Below are 18,558 nucleotides of genomic sequence, written 5' to 3' on the forward strand. Positions count from 1 at the left end.
GTGCTGAAGCAGCAGGTGACGATCACTTTGCCTCTCTATTAGATGGCGAGCGGGGAACGGATGCAGCGTTCAATGTCGTGGAGCTTCAAGCGGATTCCCCTGGCTTTTTTGCGCACCTGAGGTCTTGTTGGGGTGGGGAGCGGGGGGGAGTGTTTGTTGTCCTGCCATGGTCAGTGAAGTCCGCCCCGTGACCCGGGCAGCTGCCATAACCGGTTCCACAGAGGCGACGCGCCCGGTGACAATGATGGAATAGCCTCTTGAAAAGTGTAGGAGCAGCAGAGAACGCAGGCGAGGAGCTGCTGCATAATGTAGAACTGCCAGGCGCGTCGCCGAGACAGAGTTAATGCGGCTGCTTACTCCACAATATGATCCATTTGTTCCCTCATTGGCTAGCTGAGATGTGTTCTTCACACAGCAGTCTCACTCTCTCTCTCTCTCTGTCTGTCTCTCTGTTATCCCCCCCCCCCTCTCTCTCTCTCTCTCTCTGTCTGTCTCTCTGTTATCTCCCCCCCCCCTCTCTCTCTCTCTCTCTCAGCTCAGCCACAGCTTTTGTCTGGTGTTTTTCCATTTTTGTCATCCCCATGTTTCACAGGGCAGTTATAGCTGCGGCAGCAAGCTCTTTTCTTCCGTCTGCCTTAAGTTGTTTATGAGGCGTCTGGCTAACCTTGGCTTTGTGTTTGGGGAGTGTTAAGTGGAGTAGACGTTTTGCGTGTTGCGGCCGTGTTTGTCCTTCTCCTCAGCCCTCAGATAACCTTTTCCATGCAACAGGCTGCTGCACAGTGTCTCTGCCTAAAAAGGAGCACTTGCCTGATATTTCTAGCCTGGTACAACCATCCTGATCATGTGACCTCACATTCTGTTTCGCTCCACGGATGAGTCTGGACTTCCAGCCGCCCGCGTTGATTTCCTGAAGTTACAATGTAACCGGGCCAATCAGAGACGTTGTGCCATGTGAGGAATGTGAACACAATCATGAATGGCTTGGGAAAACTCTCTGGTCAAATAATCTGAACTTACAGTTTGATGTCCGGGCTGCACACTTTCACTGCAATGTGTCCTTGTGGGTTGCATCATCTCCATCTGTTGTTCACGTACAGTATATAAGCCTCTCCTTCCCGTCCTTTCATCACGCTGCCGCTCTCGCTGCAACTCCTCCCGCACAAACTGCAGCTAAACTCTGGATAGAATAGAATGTATTTGTAATGCAAATCTCCTCTTCTAACCATCGCCGCCGCCTCCTCTGCATCCCGCGTAATTCCTCCTCAGCTCCTTGAGCCTTGCACGCGGGCCACACATGTTGGCCACACATCGAGCTTGTAGAGGATATGGGGTCCGGTTCAGTCCCGACAACACATAGCCAAATGTATATTTAAACGGAAACGGTGGTGCATTGAATCATGCGAGGAAACAGGACTTTCAACCTGTAAACGATTTACAAAAAGGTGCACACCGTTTTCATGTAATTAAACACACCCCAGCTGATCCCCGTCATGTTAGTGAGCCGCTCGCAACAATAAAAGCACTCAGATAGTGAGGAAAAAACGAACGTTGTGAAGCCACATATTTATGAGCCAAGTAGCGTAGCTTACTACTTTGATTACCAAATAGATTTAGAAAAAGTCAATCTATAGAAATGAGTGAAAAAGACACAAGGTGAGAAGAGCAGCTCTGGCACAAGTCTCAAACCATGTGACGACTTTTCGATGTCCTCCTGTAGGCATCAAGGTGTGATAGATGCGCTACTTCATTCAACCCCTCAAAGGCACTGAACATTACAGATAAACCTCTAATATCTACATTGTAAGAAATGTTCCCATCGCCCTCTCTTCCCTCAGGTTCAGAGTCATGCAGCAGCGTCGGCTCCTCCACCAGCTCGCTGTCTCGCGCCCCGCTGCCTCTCCCAGTCGCGGCCCCGCCCCGCCCCAGCGTCCCCGGCACACCCGTGCCCCACCCCGCTGCTGACATCAGAGGCCCCGCGCCACCTGAGGTGGTCAACCCCGCTGCTGACATCAGAGGCACCGCGCCACCTGAGGTGGTCAAGAGCGCCCCGGCCCAGCCGCCGCCGCCGCCGCCCGCTACCACCAACTTTTACCTGTTACCGTTTGAAGCAGCTTCAGCGATACCGCCCGGCAGCGTTCTGGTCAACCCACACACAGGTAGGTGTGATGCTGCCTTCATGTCCTGTCGGGAATATCAGATTTACAAGTCGGTGCACGTGAACAACCCAACAAAGTGCTAGGCACAGTACCAGGACCATTTTCCATGTTGAAAACGGATTAGCCGTGTTGTTGAGGTACCCCCAAAACATTGCCTAAAGTGCCATAAGGCTGAATGGCCCACACCACTGCACCGTGGGCTTCAAGGTATTTGTGCTTATATGAGTCTGGACAGACAGGGATGTAGACTGCAACTTGACTTGTTGGTGGAGGCATACAACCGTGAGGCGGTTATTTCTAGTACGGTAGTTATTAAAGCACCAATTTTCTCATTATGTCTGACCAAAATAATGAAAGGGCAAAGGGCCAGATACTTGAGGGGGCTAGATGTTTTACCAAAGCTAAGTCTGCTAGGATTGCATGATGTCAAAAATAAATTAGTAGGTCTCCTGGTAATTTTTAATGAATATGAATGAATTGTGGCAGAAGTCACAGCAGGTCAGTCAGGTCAAAACACTCATGCATCGGAATGCTTTGAGCAGATATATTCCTGTTGACTGTCTTGTCACGTGACGTCTTTGGGTGTGTCCCTCCCTGTCTCTCTGCTGGCCTTGGATTCCCCAGAAGAAGGTCTTCATTCGTCATGTTTTCTGGTGTGTCTTGTTAAACATCTGATGGTTTGTATCACACTGAATTCTTGCTCTTCTCTGCCAGGCAAGCCTTTCATCAACCCTGACGGCAGCGCTGTCATTTACCACCCTGCCTCCATCGTCCCCGCCACTGCCAGGCACATCCTGCAGGGGAACAAGCAGCTAATCCCCACCGCCGCCCAGCAGCAACCAACCAATCACCTCCACTCCCAGGTCAGTGGGCGGAACTGCACGTTTGCGTCGCTTTCGAGCTGCGTTCGAAGTCTCTTTTTTTGGTTTGGAAGGTTCCTAACTGAGTTTGAATTCTCTAAATGTTAGTAAAGGTGCTTTAACGCTTCCTGACTTGGCTACTTTAGCATAGAATACACTTCCTTTATGAAAGGAAGGCTGATAATGCCGTCACACAATTCCTCGCGGCAGCAAAGCGACGCACCACTCGGCATGATTCGGCCGATTAACTTCATTAGCTTGCTAACTCGGGAAAACACAATTTTCTCAGCAACTGAGATGGAAACGGATTTCACCATTGAAATGAGTGTGACCTGTTCGAAAGCTAGTGTTTCACTCACTCTGTGGCGTTTGGAGCCCGACATAGCCTAGTCTAAGTGCATCCGGATTGTCTTGGCACCACGGTCGTCTACTCCTAAGCCCTTAGGAATTCTCCTTCAGATCTTTCCTTGACCTCGTGGCGTTTTCCATCGAAGTCAAGGAAAAGTGTTTAGGAATAGGAGTTAGGACGTCTTTTTTTTGACACTTCGAAGCCAGCCCGGATTTAGCAACTTTGTACAATCTCCATGTTGACGTTCTCCCACTCTTCTTCCTTTCTCATCTCCTGTCCCTCTGTCCGTCTCTTGTGTTCCTTCCCTCCTCAGCCGATCTATCCTCCTCTCCAGCCGCCCTCCGAGCCCCTCCACTACCCGACGGTCTCTTATCCTCCTCCTCTTCCTCCCTCTCAGTACCTGCCCGTCTGTGCGAGCCAGCAGTACACTGTGGTACACACGCTCTCTGATTATTCCTCCCCCTCGCAGCTCCCCTGTTGGACCTGGCTCATTACCACTTTATTCATGCACTGAACTCTTCTGACACGGCGATGCCAATTTGGAGCCTTCACAAAGCGCTGGAGTGCATTAAACTCCAGCAATCCTGCCCCCATGTCTCACTGGCCAGACCAAAGTCAATGCTAAAGAGCAATGAAATGCTTTGAGCTCCGTTTTGATCCAGGTCTTGATGCTACATCTGCTTGCTACTGAGAACGCCTTGCCAAAGCATGTCCCGTGGTCCCTTTTTAACTGGCAGGAGTCATGCAGCCTAACTTATCAGTTATAATAAGCATGAGGAAATATACCTCTGCACAATTGCTGGGGCGTCCTTGTTCAAATGTGCAAATCCCACTACTCTCGGTCCACGGCAAATCTGACCACATGCACATTGTGAACCTATTTGGATTTTGTAATTTAGTCTGTGGATAAAGTGGATCTCTTTCCCTACCTGTACATTGTTAGGGTTTGGCTTAGAAAGGTCTTAGCTGATGCTGCATAAGATTATACAACATTATCTCAACTTCCAAAACTTCAGAAAAATCCATATTATTCGCTCAATGAACCAGCTAGTTGCCTAGTTTCGATCGTCTCTTTTTCTTTCTTTCTTTCTTTCTTTCTTTCTTTCTTTCTTTCTTTCTTTCTTTCTTTCTCTCTTTCTTTCTTTCTTTCTTTTTTCTTTCTTTCTTTTTCATGGAAAGGTGCATCCAAACCCAGCTGGGGGCATTACCCACATATATAGATCACACAGTTAACCTCATTTTTGACCTGGTTTGAGTCGGAGACGTGCCTCTGTGACTAATTATGCCTGTGGAAAGTTCCCTTAATATTTAATCTATTGCCAGATGTTAGCGCTGAACTAAAAACACTACTTTTTCCAACAGCTTGTTGCTGTTTTGAGCTAAACTGACATGCTCTGGTGATATCGATATATCGCTCGCTTTAGATTCTCCTGTCCTCTGCATGCCATGATCAGACAGCACTTGCAAATAACTCTGCATTTGTTTAAACCTACTAAATAGGATAGTAAAGTATTTGAAAGTCAATTTAGTGTACTTCTCTGTGATTTACCAATTACCTGCAACCATTGGAGTTGCACTAATGTTTTAAACCCTATTGATCTGGCACTCCAAGCAGCTTAAAACACCCGATTGTACAGGATTCTCAAAGCCCCTGCATTTGATGTTCATATGTATGGTATGTCATGGCTGTACTCTCTTTTCGTTTGTGACGTGTGCTTCTTTGAGCCTTGGCCACACATTTAACATTGAATAGTTTTATAGTCTTCGGCTAGGGATGGGATGATATACAGTATATCAAAATTCAAGTATCACAATACAAAAATGTTACAATACGCATCGTGGAGCACAAAAAAATGCTGGTGATATTAGTTCTATTTTATTCTGCTGTAGTAATCACAAATGAGACACTTGGCCATTCACAATTTCACAAGCTCTCGACTCCATCCAAATTTTATTTTTGTCACTTTGTAATGACATTTTTAAATTGTTTACATTCTAATAAGCCATTGCTAGAAAGATTTGTAGCTCAGGAATAAACATAATTCTAGACCGCCAGACTTTGTTGTCATTAAACAATTACATTTATCGTGGTTGTATTGAATCGTGAACCCCATATCGTGTATTGAAATGTATTGTGAGCTATAAGCATGTCGTCCCATCCCTATCTTGGACATATTTTGTCCAGAACAGCATGTTAACCCCGTCTCTCCCCCCAGCCTGACCCTCTCAGCGCCCAGTTCGGTCACATGACCCTGGCGCGGCAGCCGCCTGGCGACAGCGGAGCCTCCGCCTCGGACACCCGCCACTGTCCGGCGGTCTACCACCACCCCTCCTCCTCCTCCCCCGTCCTGCTGCAAGGCCCCCCTCCGCAGCAGGTCACCGGCTACATGGTGGCAGGCCCATCAGGAGGACACCCAGGGGTGCTTCAGGGGCAAGCCGTCCCCGTGCCGGGCCCCTCCTACCCGGGTGGTACCCCGGGCCCCACCGCTTACCCCGGGCACACCCTCCAGCAGCACTCCTACATCCAGCAGCCCGTCCAGCAAGTAGGTCACCTGGCTCAGTCACTGACATGATCTGTTTTAGCTTGGAAAATATTGACCATGATGAGGAGAGGGGCTCCCACTGCACCTCAGCATAAAGATTCACTTCATCCCACTTAAGTCTGGTGGATGGGTGGAATATATTCCTAGAGGGAAATATAGATTTCTAACCGCTTCCTAAATAAGATATTTTGGTGCGTTGGCCTACAAAATTGTATTCCAATAGAGCGTTCCCATAGAAATTATTGAACAATTCATGAATGCTGAAAAGGAAATCGTATGCAAAAAGCTGCAATCAAATGCATCATAATTCTTGCAATAGCAGTATTCAGCAAAAAAACAAACAATTGTAGCATGATTTTTTAATATCAATTGCAGCGCTATAGTGTTGCGCTAGGTTATTTTTGAGCTGTGACCAGCTAAAATGCTCGATACATTTGCATATTTCTCCTGGGAGGCCAGTAGTCATTCTTCCGTAGCAAGGCCAAGTGAGGCTTGCCAATGACAGCCTTGTCATCGCTGTTTATTTGAAACTTTTGCCTGACCAGCAAAGGCAACATAATGGAAAAAGAATACTCTGACATTCACACTCCACATGATTTAGATTGATTTAGATTGACTGTTACAATTTAAATCATGTCGACTGTCCTGTCCAGAGAAACGTGTGCAGGCCAGGTTACTGACTAACCCCTCACTCCCCCTGGTGGCTCGGGCGGGGCTGCTGGTGTAATATCTGTTAATGTGGCTCTTCCAGATGGCGGCATGCTACTGCTCTCCAGCCCACTACCCCCACTGCTCCAGCCAGGGGCAGCACTATCGGCCCCCACTCACCCCCTTGCCCTACAACTGTCCCCAGGGCCCCAACCTGCCCCAGCAACAAGGTACACACACACACACATCATCATTCTGCCTTATTTTTCTCTTCTCACGCACCCCCTCCCTCCGAAATCTTGACAACACATGAAATCCATCAGCAGATTTTTTCTCCCCCCACTTACGTTGTGAAAAATGAGAGTGAATGAGACTATATGACTTGTTTTCGAAGGTCAAACACATGAATCCAGATTGGCATAAAGACACACAGGGCCCTATTTATAGGAGGTTCTCTTCTTTATTTCCCACCAAATCCACTTTGAAATTATAACCATATCTTGATGCCTTTCCTTACCTTTCCATTACCCCCCCCCCCCCTCCCCCAGTTTGCTGCGATACACTAAAGCTAAAACTTGTATCATTTTATTGGGTGTTTGTTTTCACATGGATACATAAGCACATTATAATAAATAAGGTCTGCAGTCTCTGATTTGAAGCATTGGAATTTTGCTCCAATGTGGAGGCTGCTCGCTGTCAAGAGCAAAACTCTGCATCGCCGCTGTTTGTGTCGTTTATTTGGGAGGGGTTTGTTTGTGTCGTTTCTTTATTTGGGAGGGGTTTGTATCGTTTATTTGGGAGGGGTTTGTTTGTGTTGTGTCGTTTCTTTATTTGGGAGGGGTTTGTGTAGTTTCTTTATTTGGGAGGGGTTTGTTTGTGTTGTGTCGTTTCTTTATTTGGGAGGGCTTTGTTTGTGTCGTTTCTTTATTTGGGAGGGGATTGTTTGTGTAGTTTCTTTATTTGGGAGGGGTTTGCTTGTTTGTGTCATTTCTCTTTATTTGGGAGGGTTGGTTTGTTTGTGTCTTCACCAGGGAGCCTTGCCTGCCGCAGCCCGGTGCCTACGGCAAAGGACGAATCTCTCTCCCTTCCTTCCTTCCCCTCTCTGTGTCGGTTTGTTTGTTTTTATGAGTTCAAGATGTCTCCCTGGGAGTCATCCACTTGATTATTCTGCCTTCTCCTCACCACAGGAGTGAAGATTGTTAGCTCCTGCTTCGTCTCTCGCTCGCTCTCTCATGCGTACACACACACCTGCTAACTGGCTGTAATGCTGGCACAATTGTGGCATCTCTACACACACACACACACACATCTCTCTAAGTGGCTGTGATGTTGCGGCACTATTCTGTCATCTGTGGGCTGCCAATGCGGCTCCCCCGCTGGGGAGCCGGGGAATAGACAGCGGACAAATGAAGCTGCCCTACAAAGGCAAAGGACAGCAATTATTTCTCACAGAAACCGGTGTCTCGCTTTTCCCTCCACTTTTACATTAATGCAAAAGAAAGAAATATGCTTTAGGGGCGACTGTAGATGTGTCGCATAATTTCCATCTGCAATGGATACGTTCTGTTGTTATTGAGTGCGATGTAGAGTAATAACCAAGGGGCAACCTCCGGTTCTGAAAAATGAAGCCGCCTCAAACCTGCATTTTTTCCACTAATGGCCAGCAGGTGGGTGACTTCGCTGGTTGCAAAAAGAAGGCAGATTGTATGGAAGTCAATGGGAAAATGACCTTACTGTACTTCTCACTTTATTTGTGACCTCAGTAAACACTTTCCTAATGAGTTTATGGTCTCAATCGCTAGTTTCAAGTCTTCTTCAATAATAATGTTCCTTTTGTAAATTATGGTCCCATTTAGAATCAACAAGACAATAAAGCAGACTATGGTTTGGGAGTGTGATTGACAGGTCGCCTGTCCAGTGATCACACTTCTTTGCCGATTACAGACCAATAGCAGTTGGTGCTGCGGCTGTGTGGGGAAACCCCTGGTCTCACGCTAGCTGCTTCTGGCTCCAAATAACCAAGATGGCGACGGTCAAAATGCCAAACTCAAGGCTTCAAAGCGGGAGTTCACAAACCAATGGATGACGTCACGGAAGCTACGTCCATATTTGTATATGGTCGATGATGGTAATAACTCTAAAATGGCCCAATCTGAGAAACTTGTTGCCGTTTCAACTCATCAGCAAGGCAGGAGAGTTGAGAGTCGGTGTGCACGGGGATATATGAAGATCTGTTTTCTCCCTCATTTACCAGCAGCTGATGCAGAGGTTATTACAAGGTTCATTCAGCAATTTAGCATCTCAGTGAAATGGCATTGTGAGAGCCTCCTTGCTTCCTTAATGTGATGTATTTCTAATAGGATCTCGGGGTAATGAGGGGAGGGATCATTCAAGAGTTTGATTGTTCCAAAACCTGTGATGGTTTTATTGGTTGGTGGTGTTATGAACGCCTCCTTGCTTGTATACGAGGTCATCACCAAAAACGTTATTTTTCATTTCAGTCCGACTTTAAATCAAAGTGACATGAGTTCAGTGTCCGAGGTGAGATATTTCAGAACTTACCCATAAGAAGTTATGTTAATAACAATGTTGTGTGCCAGGTGGCTGAGGTTTGCCGTAATACTGGACGAAATGACTATGTCAGTGTCAGAAATGATTTCTTATTTTAATAATGTGAGTGACAGTTGACCTACCACTATCTGGATTGTCCTCATGCATTAGACCTCACGCCCCTGGTACGCCTTGCGGACTAAAAGTGACTTTGTAAAAGAATTATTCGCAAGTACCATTTGACCGAGGTCTGCTTCTTGAATATGGGATGGGTCCCGCTGCTACGAGGAGCTCCTCTGCCCTGACAAAAATACAATTCTGGGGAGGAAACTGGACACTCGCAATGAACATTTTGCCCCTTGGCCCACCATGTGTTTGGGACACGGAGCCGGAGGGGGGACAAAGCTGAGAGGCGGGACTCGGGGCCGGGACGCTGTCTGAGAGGCCTCTACGATTCTCACAGTGAACCGGTCTCTTTTCCAGCCCCTCACCAGTCGTCTTCAGTCAACTCGGTAATGTAATGTAGGCACGACCGTCTCTGAGGACATTCCGTTAGCGAAGAGGTGGCGGGCGGTCGGCTCTCATCCCCTGCTCGCTGGGACGGAATGGAATGGGGTGCGTTTGATATGATGGTCATTTCATGCTTGGTTTGCAAGTGAAGGTGGGGGACGGGGCGCGGATAAAAATAGTCCGCCCCTGTTCCTCGCGGAGCACTCGCATTGTCTCGTTGTACTTTTCTCCCAGGGCGGCCGACTGTAAAGACACCTTCACAAAAGGACGTCCTCTCCTTTGTCACTTGGATTATGCCGTGTGCGTGTGTGTGTGTGTGTGTGTGTGCGTGTGTGTGCACGTGTGTCACAAGGGACAGTATTTTTCAAATGTCTCTTTTTGTCACCTTGACATTTAAGTCTGATGTCCCCTCCCCCACCACCCCCCGGCTAGGAATCGGCACTGCCATTTTAGGCTGTTTGGAAAATGGCGTGATCCGTGTGACTTTGTGCCATCTTTGTGAGTCATTTTCTTCGGGCAGCGGCGGCCTAAATGGCTTTTTAACAAGTGCCGCAGAAATATGATCAGATTATTCTGTTTACCCCTTAATATCATTACATTACATTCATATCACTCAATCTTTCTTTTCTCTCTTTCTTTTTTTTGCGGGAAGAGGATTTCAGCCATCCAGGTCGTAGGTTGAAGCCACCGCAGGCTAAATCAAATATATTGACTTTCCCATTTATCCCAAGTGCTGGAACCCTGCTTAACTGTAACAGATCAACTCTCCCACGTCCACACTCTGCCAGTCTACTGCTCCTGCCATTGCTCCCTTTTAATGTGAATGTTTCTGCATTTTCATTATCGCGGTTCTCTATAATCAATGTGTATGCCTTTGCTGCAAGCAAGTTTCCTACAATAAAGTCTTAAAGAGAGGAAATCTCTGCACAATAAAGTCTTGAATTTGTACTATTTTTCCATGTGTATATATCTTGATAACCAAGCTTTTTTCCAAACTTTTTTTTAATGAATCTCTTCTAATCATGAATGGTAATGTCAATGTTTTGTTGCCTTATTTCATCTCGGTGCTCTTATCACCAGTCTCTTTTCATTGTGGTCACAGTGTTGTGCCTTTTCATTTTGCTCCAGTGCACCAAACCATGATGCCAAACCCAGCGCCCGGCTACCAGACCATAGTGGGCATGCAGCCAGCTCCCAACCTGGCGCTCGCGGGCAGCCAGCAAAGCATTATGGGAAACCAGATGCAAGGCATGATGGTCCAGTACCCTCCAATGCCATCTTATCAGGTATTCAGCCCCTCGGCGGTGAGAGTATTATATTTCCTTCCACTGGCAAATTGAATAATGACAGCAGTCAAAGCAGGCGTTCACTCTGTGTGTGAGATGTTTGTATTGTTGTTACCCAGACTGATGTCGGCTCCACAGTCAGGTCGACTGTATTTAAGCCAAATAAGCATCAATCACAGAAAGAGAGCGGCAACAAGTAGAGATGTTCCCATATCATTTTTTCCTTTCCGATAGCGATTCTGATACCTGAAGTTCTGTATCCGGTGATACCGAGTACCGATCCGATACCAGCGCATTAAAAATATATATCATTTTTATTTTTTAACAGCTGTATACTACTAACCCTTTATGGATGTGATATGATTGCTTGCTATCATTGTTGTATGGCCTGGCTCTTATCATTGTCAAATAATCTGGCGATTATCTTCTCGTTAATCAATTAGTTGTTTGGTCTATAAAATGTCATAAAATGGTGAAAAATGCCAATCAGTGTTTCCCCGAAACCCAACATGACATCCTCAATTGTCTTGTTTTATCCACAACCCAAATATATTCAGTTCACTGGCACAGAGGAGTAAAGAAACCAGAAAATATTCACATTTAAGAAGCTGGAATCAGATAATTCTGCCTTTTATTTATTTTAATTATCATTAATTGATTTTCATAATATTTGGCGATTAATTCAATAGTTGACAACTAATCGATTAAGCAGCTCTATTTCTGTGGAGTTCACACTTCAGGCGTTTGTATCCCGACCCTGTTTGTGGTGTTGTCCTTCAGCAGGTCTCTGTGCCGCAGCAGACGTACCAGCAGGGGGTGCTGGTGTCCTGCCAGCCGGGACAGGCCGGCATGCAACCTTGCTACAGCCTGCTCCCCCCCAACCAGCACACCACCATGAGGTAGGTACAGCCTGCTGCCCCCAACCAGCACACCACCATGAGGTAGGAGAGAGGGGAAAGGATTTAACAGTACTCCCCACATAAGATAGCATAAGACATTGCCAGTCTGTGAGTTTACCTATAACACCATGTCTTTAATAAAGGCCTAAACTTTAGGCCCTAAATGGATGGTCTAAAAATGTAAGAATTCCTTCATCTGGTTCAGCATAAAAAGCATCTGTTCATTGCTCCAAAAGCGCTGACGGCTTCCACCGCTCGCCATGTTGTTTGACTGTGTAAATTAATCACCTGGGATACTGCATATGGTGACCTGTGACATGTGCCATTTTGAAAAAAGAAAAAAAGAAATCTGACTTTGGCATTTACATGCCCCAATAAATTGAAAGATTAAGCAGAAAGCAGATCATGCTGACTCCGATAAGATTATGACTTTATTCTGATCTAAGATATTTCTATTACCGTAAATGCATTTATATGAAAATAATCTGGAGATACTGCCTTACTCAGGCTAAGGTTGTGATTACAGAAACAGATTTGCAAGCAGTGCATTTGGAAATATGTATTTCTCAACTCAAACATACAAACTTAAATTAGCATAAAACTAAAAATATTAAAAAAGCACAGTACTGTTTTCATTGCCGGTAAAAACGGTTGCAGGATTTTTATTTAATTACATTGCAGCCTTTTGCGATTATATAATTGCACAGGCAGACATTGCGATGGTGATTAGATGAATTGTGCAGCACTATTTGTGAGTACTGTACCACTAAGGTCCACTGTTTCTCGTCCTTGAAGGTGCCTCTTATTTATAGACTTAGTAGTACACCTGGTCTGTTCATTCCCAAAGCACCTTAATGCCAAGGTTATCTCTTTCCATTGCTTTTTGGTGAAGCGGCTCTGTGTAAGGCTGATGAATGTCGACTCCGAGATCCTCTTGAAGAGCTTTAGCCTATCTCCTCCATTACTCCTCCTGCGCTGGCACTCTCTCATTAGAGCTGATTGATCGAACTAGTTCGCAAAAAAACAAAACGTGTAATTAGTTTGTACCGCCGCCCACCCAATCAATCTGCAGGCTGGTGAGTTCGGGAGTATCAGGAACATTGTGCGCACACATTATGCATGAAAACCAGACGCCAGCATAACCGCATACCGGCAAAAGAAAAATGCATAGGTACATTACACACACAAATAGCACAGGAGGTCACTTTCTCATTGTCCCTGCTTGAAATGAGGCTGTTTTAGTAGGGCAGTCGGCGCGCTGAAATGATTTATACGGCCGAGTTAGAACGGCACCGTCTTCCCCCATGAGGACCAGGCGTCCACCTGCAGCCTGCATTTCACCAGCTGCAGCCCAGCGTGGAGCAGCCTCCCAGCAGGCAGGGCCGGGCCTCGGGTTACATTTTGAATGGAATAACCTTTTTACCTGCTACCCGTTCATTACGGAGACTGGACTGAGATGAGCCTGCAACTGCAATGTTAACATCCGAAGCGCCGCACATATTTAACATGCCTTTGAAGTTTGGAAGGGATTTTGAAGGTTTTTTGCCGTTTACGTTTAAGGCTTAGTTTAGGTCTGACTTCTAGCTACATCTCAGATGTTTTGATCAGATCTGAGAAAAAGTGAGTCCGCACAGACAAGAAGAAGAGCGCTAGCTCCAAACGTCACATGGGATTCATTAGATGAGCTAAAATGGGAGCTACAGTGTGCGGACTCACTTTTTCTCTCTCGTGCTGTCTTCTTTTGCTCCAGCACCTGCCTTGGTTTTTATGTGACTTTTTCACCATTTGTAGAGTTTAGACTTTAGACCAGGGATGTCAGAGATACGGCACGCGGGCCGGATCCGGCCCGCGGGCAGGTTTCATCCGGCCCGCGAGATGTTTTGGAATATATAAAAAAAATATATATATATATATTATTATTATTATTATTAAATTCGCACCCCATTATCATGAACTACGTGTGGCTAATAAGCAAGCTAAGAGTTCATTCATAAGTTAATTAACCTGCACTACAAGGAAGTATGTCAGTAGGTCATCAGGTGTAAACAAAGCCGCTGGAATTGAATCGCGCATTCGGCTACCTACCAAAAAACAAAGGAATCAACAAGATGCTGTCGAAAAAGAGAAAGGTTGACACGGAATGCAGGCAGTTTCAAGAGAAATGGAAAGAGCAGTATTTCTTTTGTGAAGTAAATGGGTAAATGAGTCGAATTGATTTTAGTTTAAAAAAAATCCGGCCCCCATGAGGTCTCAGTTGAACAAATCCGGCCCTCTACCTAATATGAGTCTGACACCCCTGCTTTAGACTGACAAAAACATTTAGATCAAGTCTTACAAAACAATTTATTTCTATAAACAGACTTAGTGTAGTTGTTTTACCCATGTCATTCCAACTGAATAGTAGTGGTAGTAATTTATGTTACTGGGTCAATTTGAGTATGAGTGGAATAGTGCATCATGAAACTGTCACAAAACATATTATATCATATCTGATGTACCGTGTGTGTTCCTGCACAGTTCGACAGTGAGTTTCTTGCCCGGCCCGATGATGGAGCAGCTCCAGTTTGCCCAGGCCTCATCCCCCTGCCTCTCCCAGCAGCACCCGGGGCAGCAGTGTGCAGGTACCCGCCCCCCAACCCTTGGGTCCACTTTGCCATCTGTATTTGTTAGGGCTGGGCGACAAATACATTTGATCAATTAATTTGCAATTTATGGTTTAACCCATTGATACCTGATGCAGCATTTGCGTGTATATCCCTCATTTGTGTGTGTATCCCTTTAAGACCGCGAACTGCGTCACGCGGTTCGCGGTCTTAAAGGGATACACACAAATGCTGCATCAGGTATCAATGGGTTAAAGATGAAAATGGGACGTCCAGGTATTGCAGCGGTAGATTCCCTGCCTACCAAACACGAGGGTTGCAGGTTTGAGCCCTTGTGCTACCTCTGGCTTGGTCGGGCGTCCATACAGACACAATTGGCCGTGTCTGCGGGTGGGAAGCCTTTAAGGGTATGTTCGGCGCGGGGGGAGGGGAGCTGGGGTGAATAGTGGGATCCTCCCACGCTCTACATCCTCGCAAGCGTGTTTGATTGACTGTCATGTTTTTATGTTACTTGTTTTTAGCGTTACTATTTTTTTACTATTTTTTAGTTATTGTTGTCTTTTTCTGTGATACTGCTTAAACCCTGGACTGCAGGTCACCTGGGCAGAAAACGTGACGGTGCCTTTTGTCCTTGTTTCTAAAATAACTTAGAAATGACTGAAGTAAAAAATAATAAGACAAAAACTGAAAGTGAATTAGAAAAATGTTGTCTACAATACTTGTAAAACTAAGATAGATTGAAAATATGAGCGAAATGTTAGTGTTTGTATTTTTGTTGATATGAATAAGTACAGTACATATAAGTACATTTTGAAGTGGTGCCAGCTTTGTGTGGAGGATGTATTGAAAAACAAAAAATTTAAGAAGAAATTACATTTGTATATTACAGGTTTTTAAACATATACCTGTTTATACCTTTGAAACGAAGTAAAAACTAAACTAAAACTGGACTGAAATAAAAATGTAAACCTATGCCAAAATAAAACCCAGTGATGCAAAAAAAACAAAATATATAATAATAATAACCCTGCTTTTTCATATAATACCTCTGTTTGCTGTGTGAGCGATGGCGTGGCACTGTTTTGAATTACCCTTTACAACGCTCATATAAAGACTGTCCAGAGGCCCAGGGGGGCCAGTCTCCTCGCTAATGACCTTTATTATTCATGTCTGATTGTTATGGGAGAGCAGTGGAGGGAGCCATCATTTCCAGTTAGTCTGTAATGAGGTCAGATGAAGGGCTGGCGAGGGCCTTACCTACAGCGTCGTCGGTAAACACTTTTAATTGGCTAGGTTGGGGCCAGAAATAATCTGCAGATTAAGTTCCAATAGCCATTGTCCTTGCAACTGTTATTACCCACCCACTTATAAATTCATAAATCAACAACTACGGTGTCGGCTGTGCAAAGTTTGTGATATGACTTCCACTCTGGGGAGCATCTAATGTGAGCTTTATGTCCACATCAGTTAATTAGATTTGAATGTATGAGACTTATTGGCCATGTTAAGGAGTTCGTAGAGGGGACGGGTTGTCTTCAGACCGAACGTGTTCTTCCTCATTTTCCTACACGAAGAGGATGATGGGAGTTGCCAGATGGCAGTCAAAATCGCAGTAAAAGATTAATTGTGACTTCAATTGTCATAATAACACCACTTGTAAGTCATTTTATTAATTAGATGCTCAATATTACATTACATTACGTCATTTAGCAGACGCTTTTGTCCAAAGCGACTTACAATATCACAATTTGTCAACAGTACAGAAAACCACTATGCAACACAATCAATGACAGCTAAGATACTTTGATAGACTAGCACCATGTAGCTGCAATAAAGCTCAGGCATGATTTGTAGAAAAATATGAAACTGTAATGTAGTTTGTAGCATGTAGGTGTAGGGCATAGCCATAGACTGTATACACATATGGACGTAGCCCACCATGATGTCACCCGCTGGTTTCTGGACTCCCGATTTGAAGCCTTTAGTTTTGCATTGGTTTTCTTGGAGACAGAAAGGACCATATTTGGCAGCGCCACCTGCTATTGGTCTGTGATCGGCGAGCTGCACAATCACTGGACAGGTGACCTGTCAATCACGGGCCAAAACCGTCCGCTTTATCGTCTATTTTACTCTAAATGGGACCATAATTTACAAAATGAACATCATGCTATGTTCTAGAAGACGTTAAACTAGTGTTTGAGACAATACACTCATTACGAAAGTGTTTACTGAGGTAATAAATCAAGTAAGAAATAGGGTAATTTTTCTATTCACTTCTATAGAATCTGACTTTGCAGCCATAGACTGTATACATGGGTGAATTATATAAAAATACACCCCCCATGCAGTTGTTATGAAAGGTGAAATTAGCTATAGAGACCAAAACCTATTTTTCTTTTCTTTTTCTTTTTTTACCAGGCTGTAAACGCCTTTATTCCCCCTGTAAAGTCGGGCATTTTAATATGGGGGTGAAATGGGAATGAGTCCCTTTTGCAGCCAGCCTCAAGTGGCCATTCGAAGAACTGCAGTTTTTGTTACTTCCGCGTTGCCCTCATCTTTCAGAAGCGAAGTTTGGGGATTGGTTAGACGTTAGAGGACTGAACTGCCTGACCTGCATTTGTGTCTATAAGAAAACCAGCAAGAAATCCCCAAATTAGCATTTTGCGACACACGGCTATCTGCTCTGTGTGAGCGCAGGCTTGCTGACCCCGGCCCCGGGCGGCGGCGGGATGGTGATGCTGCAGATGAGCGGACCCCCCTGCCATCAGCCCCGGGCCTCCTCGCCCTGCCAGCGGAAACAGCCCGGCCACAAGCACCCCGGCCTGGATCACCAGCGCAGCCGCAGGCCCCCCGACATGCCGGCCCCTCCAGACAACTCACAGGTACAAAACGCTGTCTGTGCCAGCCAGGGCGTTCTCCTTGAAAAACCATGCATTTTGAGGTTATCCTATGGTTTCAATGGTAAAACATGACAGCAGAAATGAGGGGGGGGGGGGATAGATTGGTCAAATTGGCTTCTAATAGCTCATGGGTGGACTTTGCCACACACTGTAGGACAATACAATGAATGCCAGAAAGTGTCGACAATTACCGGAAAGTATTTGAAAAACAATTTTAGCGTTGTTGTCTGAGACTCACCTGTCCCAAATGGCGCATTGACCAGACAGACTCCACAAATGAATTCAATGTAGCCTGAAAACGAGGAGAACACGCTCCTGCATTAGGCTGTGCTGCTACATTAGGGGGACTAATGGTGATGTGACGGCACAATGAAGCGACAACTCCCAACAACAGAAGGACTTTGCAAAAGAAATACCCAATGTGGCTTTTGTTTTTGTGTGTGTGTGTGTGTTCTCCCTCCGTCGCCTCGCCCCTACCTCCGCCTTGTGTGTGTTGTGCGTAGAGCAGCCGGTCCTCCTCCCCGGCGCCGTGTCCGTCGCCAGGCCTCCATCCCAGGGTCAAGGGCCTGCCGCAGGCCATCATGGCCCCCCACCCCCACCTGTACCAGCAGCAGCTCCCTACCGCATTCTGCCACAGTGGACAAGGTGGGGTACCCAGCCGCAGCTCACACAGCTCCAACCTACCATTCTGAAAAAATGAAAGCCAATGTGGAAGTATCTAAAAGTGCAGTTCCTCGAATGGCCACTTGAGGCTGGCTGCAAAAACGACTAAATCCCCATATAATGTCCAACTTTACAGCAGAAATAAACATGTTTCCAGCCTGGTTTTGGTCTCTATAGCTAATTTCACTATTCATGACAACTTTATCGGGGTGTGAATTTTTATATAACTCACCTGTTTATGCAAACTATGGCTGAAAAGAGAAGTCTAATTGTATAGAAGTCATTGGGAAAATGACCCTACTTGTCACTTGATTTATGACCTCAGTAAACACTTTCCTAATGAGTTGATGGTCTCAATCGCCAGTTTCAAGTGTTCTTCAATACAGCCTGATGTTCATTTTGTAAATGATGGTCCGATTTAGAGTTTAAAAAAACCTGTCCAATGATCGTGCAGCTCGCCGATCAGGGAACCAATAGCAGGCGGCGCTGTTGTTCTGTAGAAGGAGAAAAAGATGGCGATTTGTATCCAGGTTGTGCAGCTCACACAGCGCAGTGGATGTTTGGGATTTGGGCTGATGCGGTTTGTTACTA

The 18,558-nt window shown here is 45.6% G+C and overlaps 1 protein-coding gene across 1 annotated transcript in view; it reads left to right on the forward strand.

Moving 5' to 3' along the window:
• Positions 1–18,558, forward strand: part of LOC310774152 (R3H domain-containing protein 1-like) — a 47,531-nt gene that overhangs the window by 24,452 nt on the left and 4,521 nt on the right. The window contains exons 14-23 of the mRNA XM_083634228.1: positions 1,836–2,156; positions 2,871–3,019; positions 3,679–3,798; positions 5,582–5,908; positions 6,660–6,786; positions 10,745–10,902; positions 11,683–11,801; positions 14,319–14,422; positions 17,102–17,286; positions 17,808–17,949. Of these exons, the coding sequence (XP_083490354.1) occupies positions 1,836–2,156; positions 2,871–3,019; positions 3,679–3,798; positions 5,582–5,908; positions 6,660–6,786; positions 10,745–10,902; positions 11,683–11,801; positions 14,319–14,422; positions 17,102–17,286; positions 17,808–17,949 (1,752 nt within the window). The remainder of the gene's footprint in view (positions 1–1,835; positions 2,157–2,870; positions 3,020–3,678; positions 3,799–5,581; positions 5,909–6,659; positions 6,787–10,744; positions 10,903–11,682; positions 11,802–14,318; positions 14,423–17,101; positions 17,287–17,807; positions 17,950–18,558) is intronic.

Source organism: Poromitra crassiceps (assembly GCF_964638095.1).
Source record: "Poromitra crassiceps genome assembly, chromosome: 3".
Taxonomy (NCBI): Eukaryota; Metazoa; Chordata; class Actinopteri; order Beryciformes; family Melamphaidae; genus Poromitra; species Poromitra crassiceps.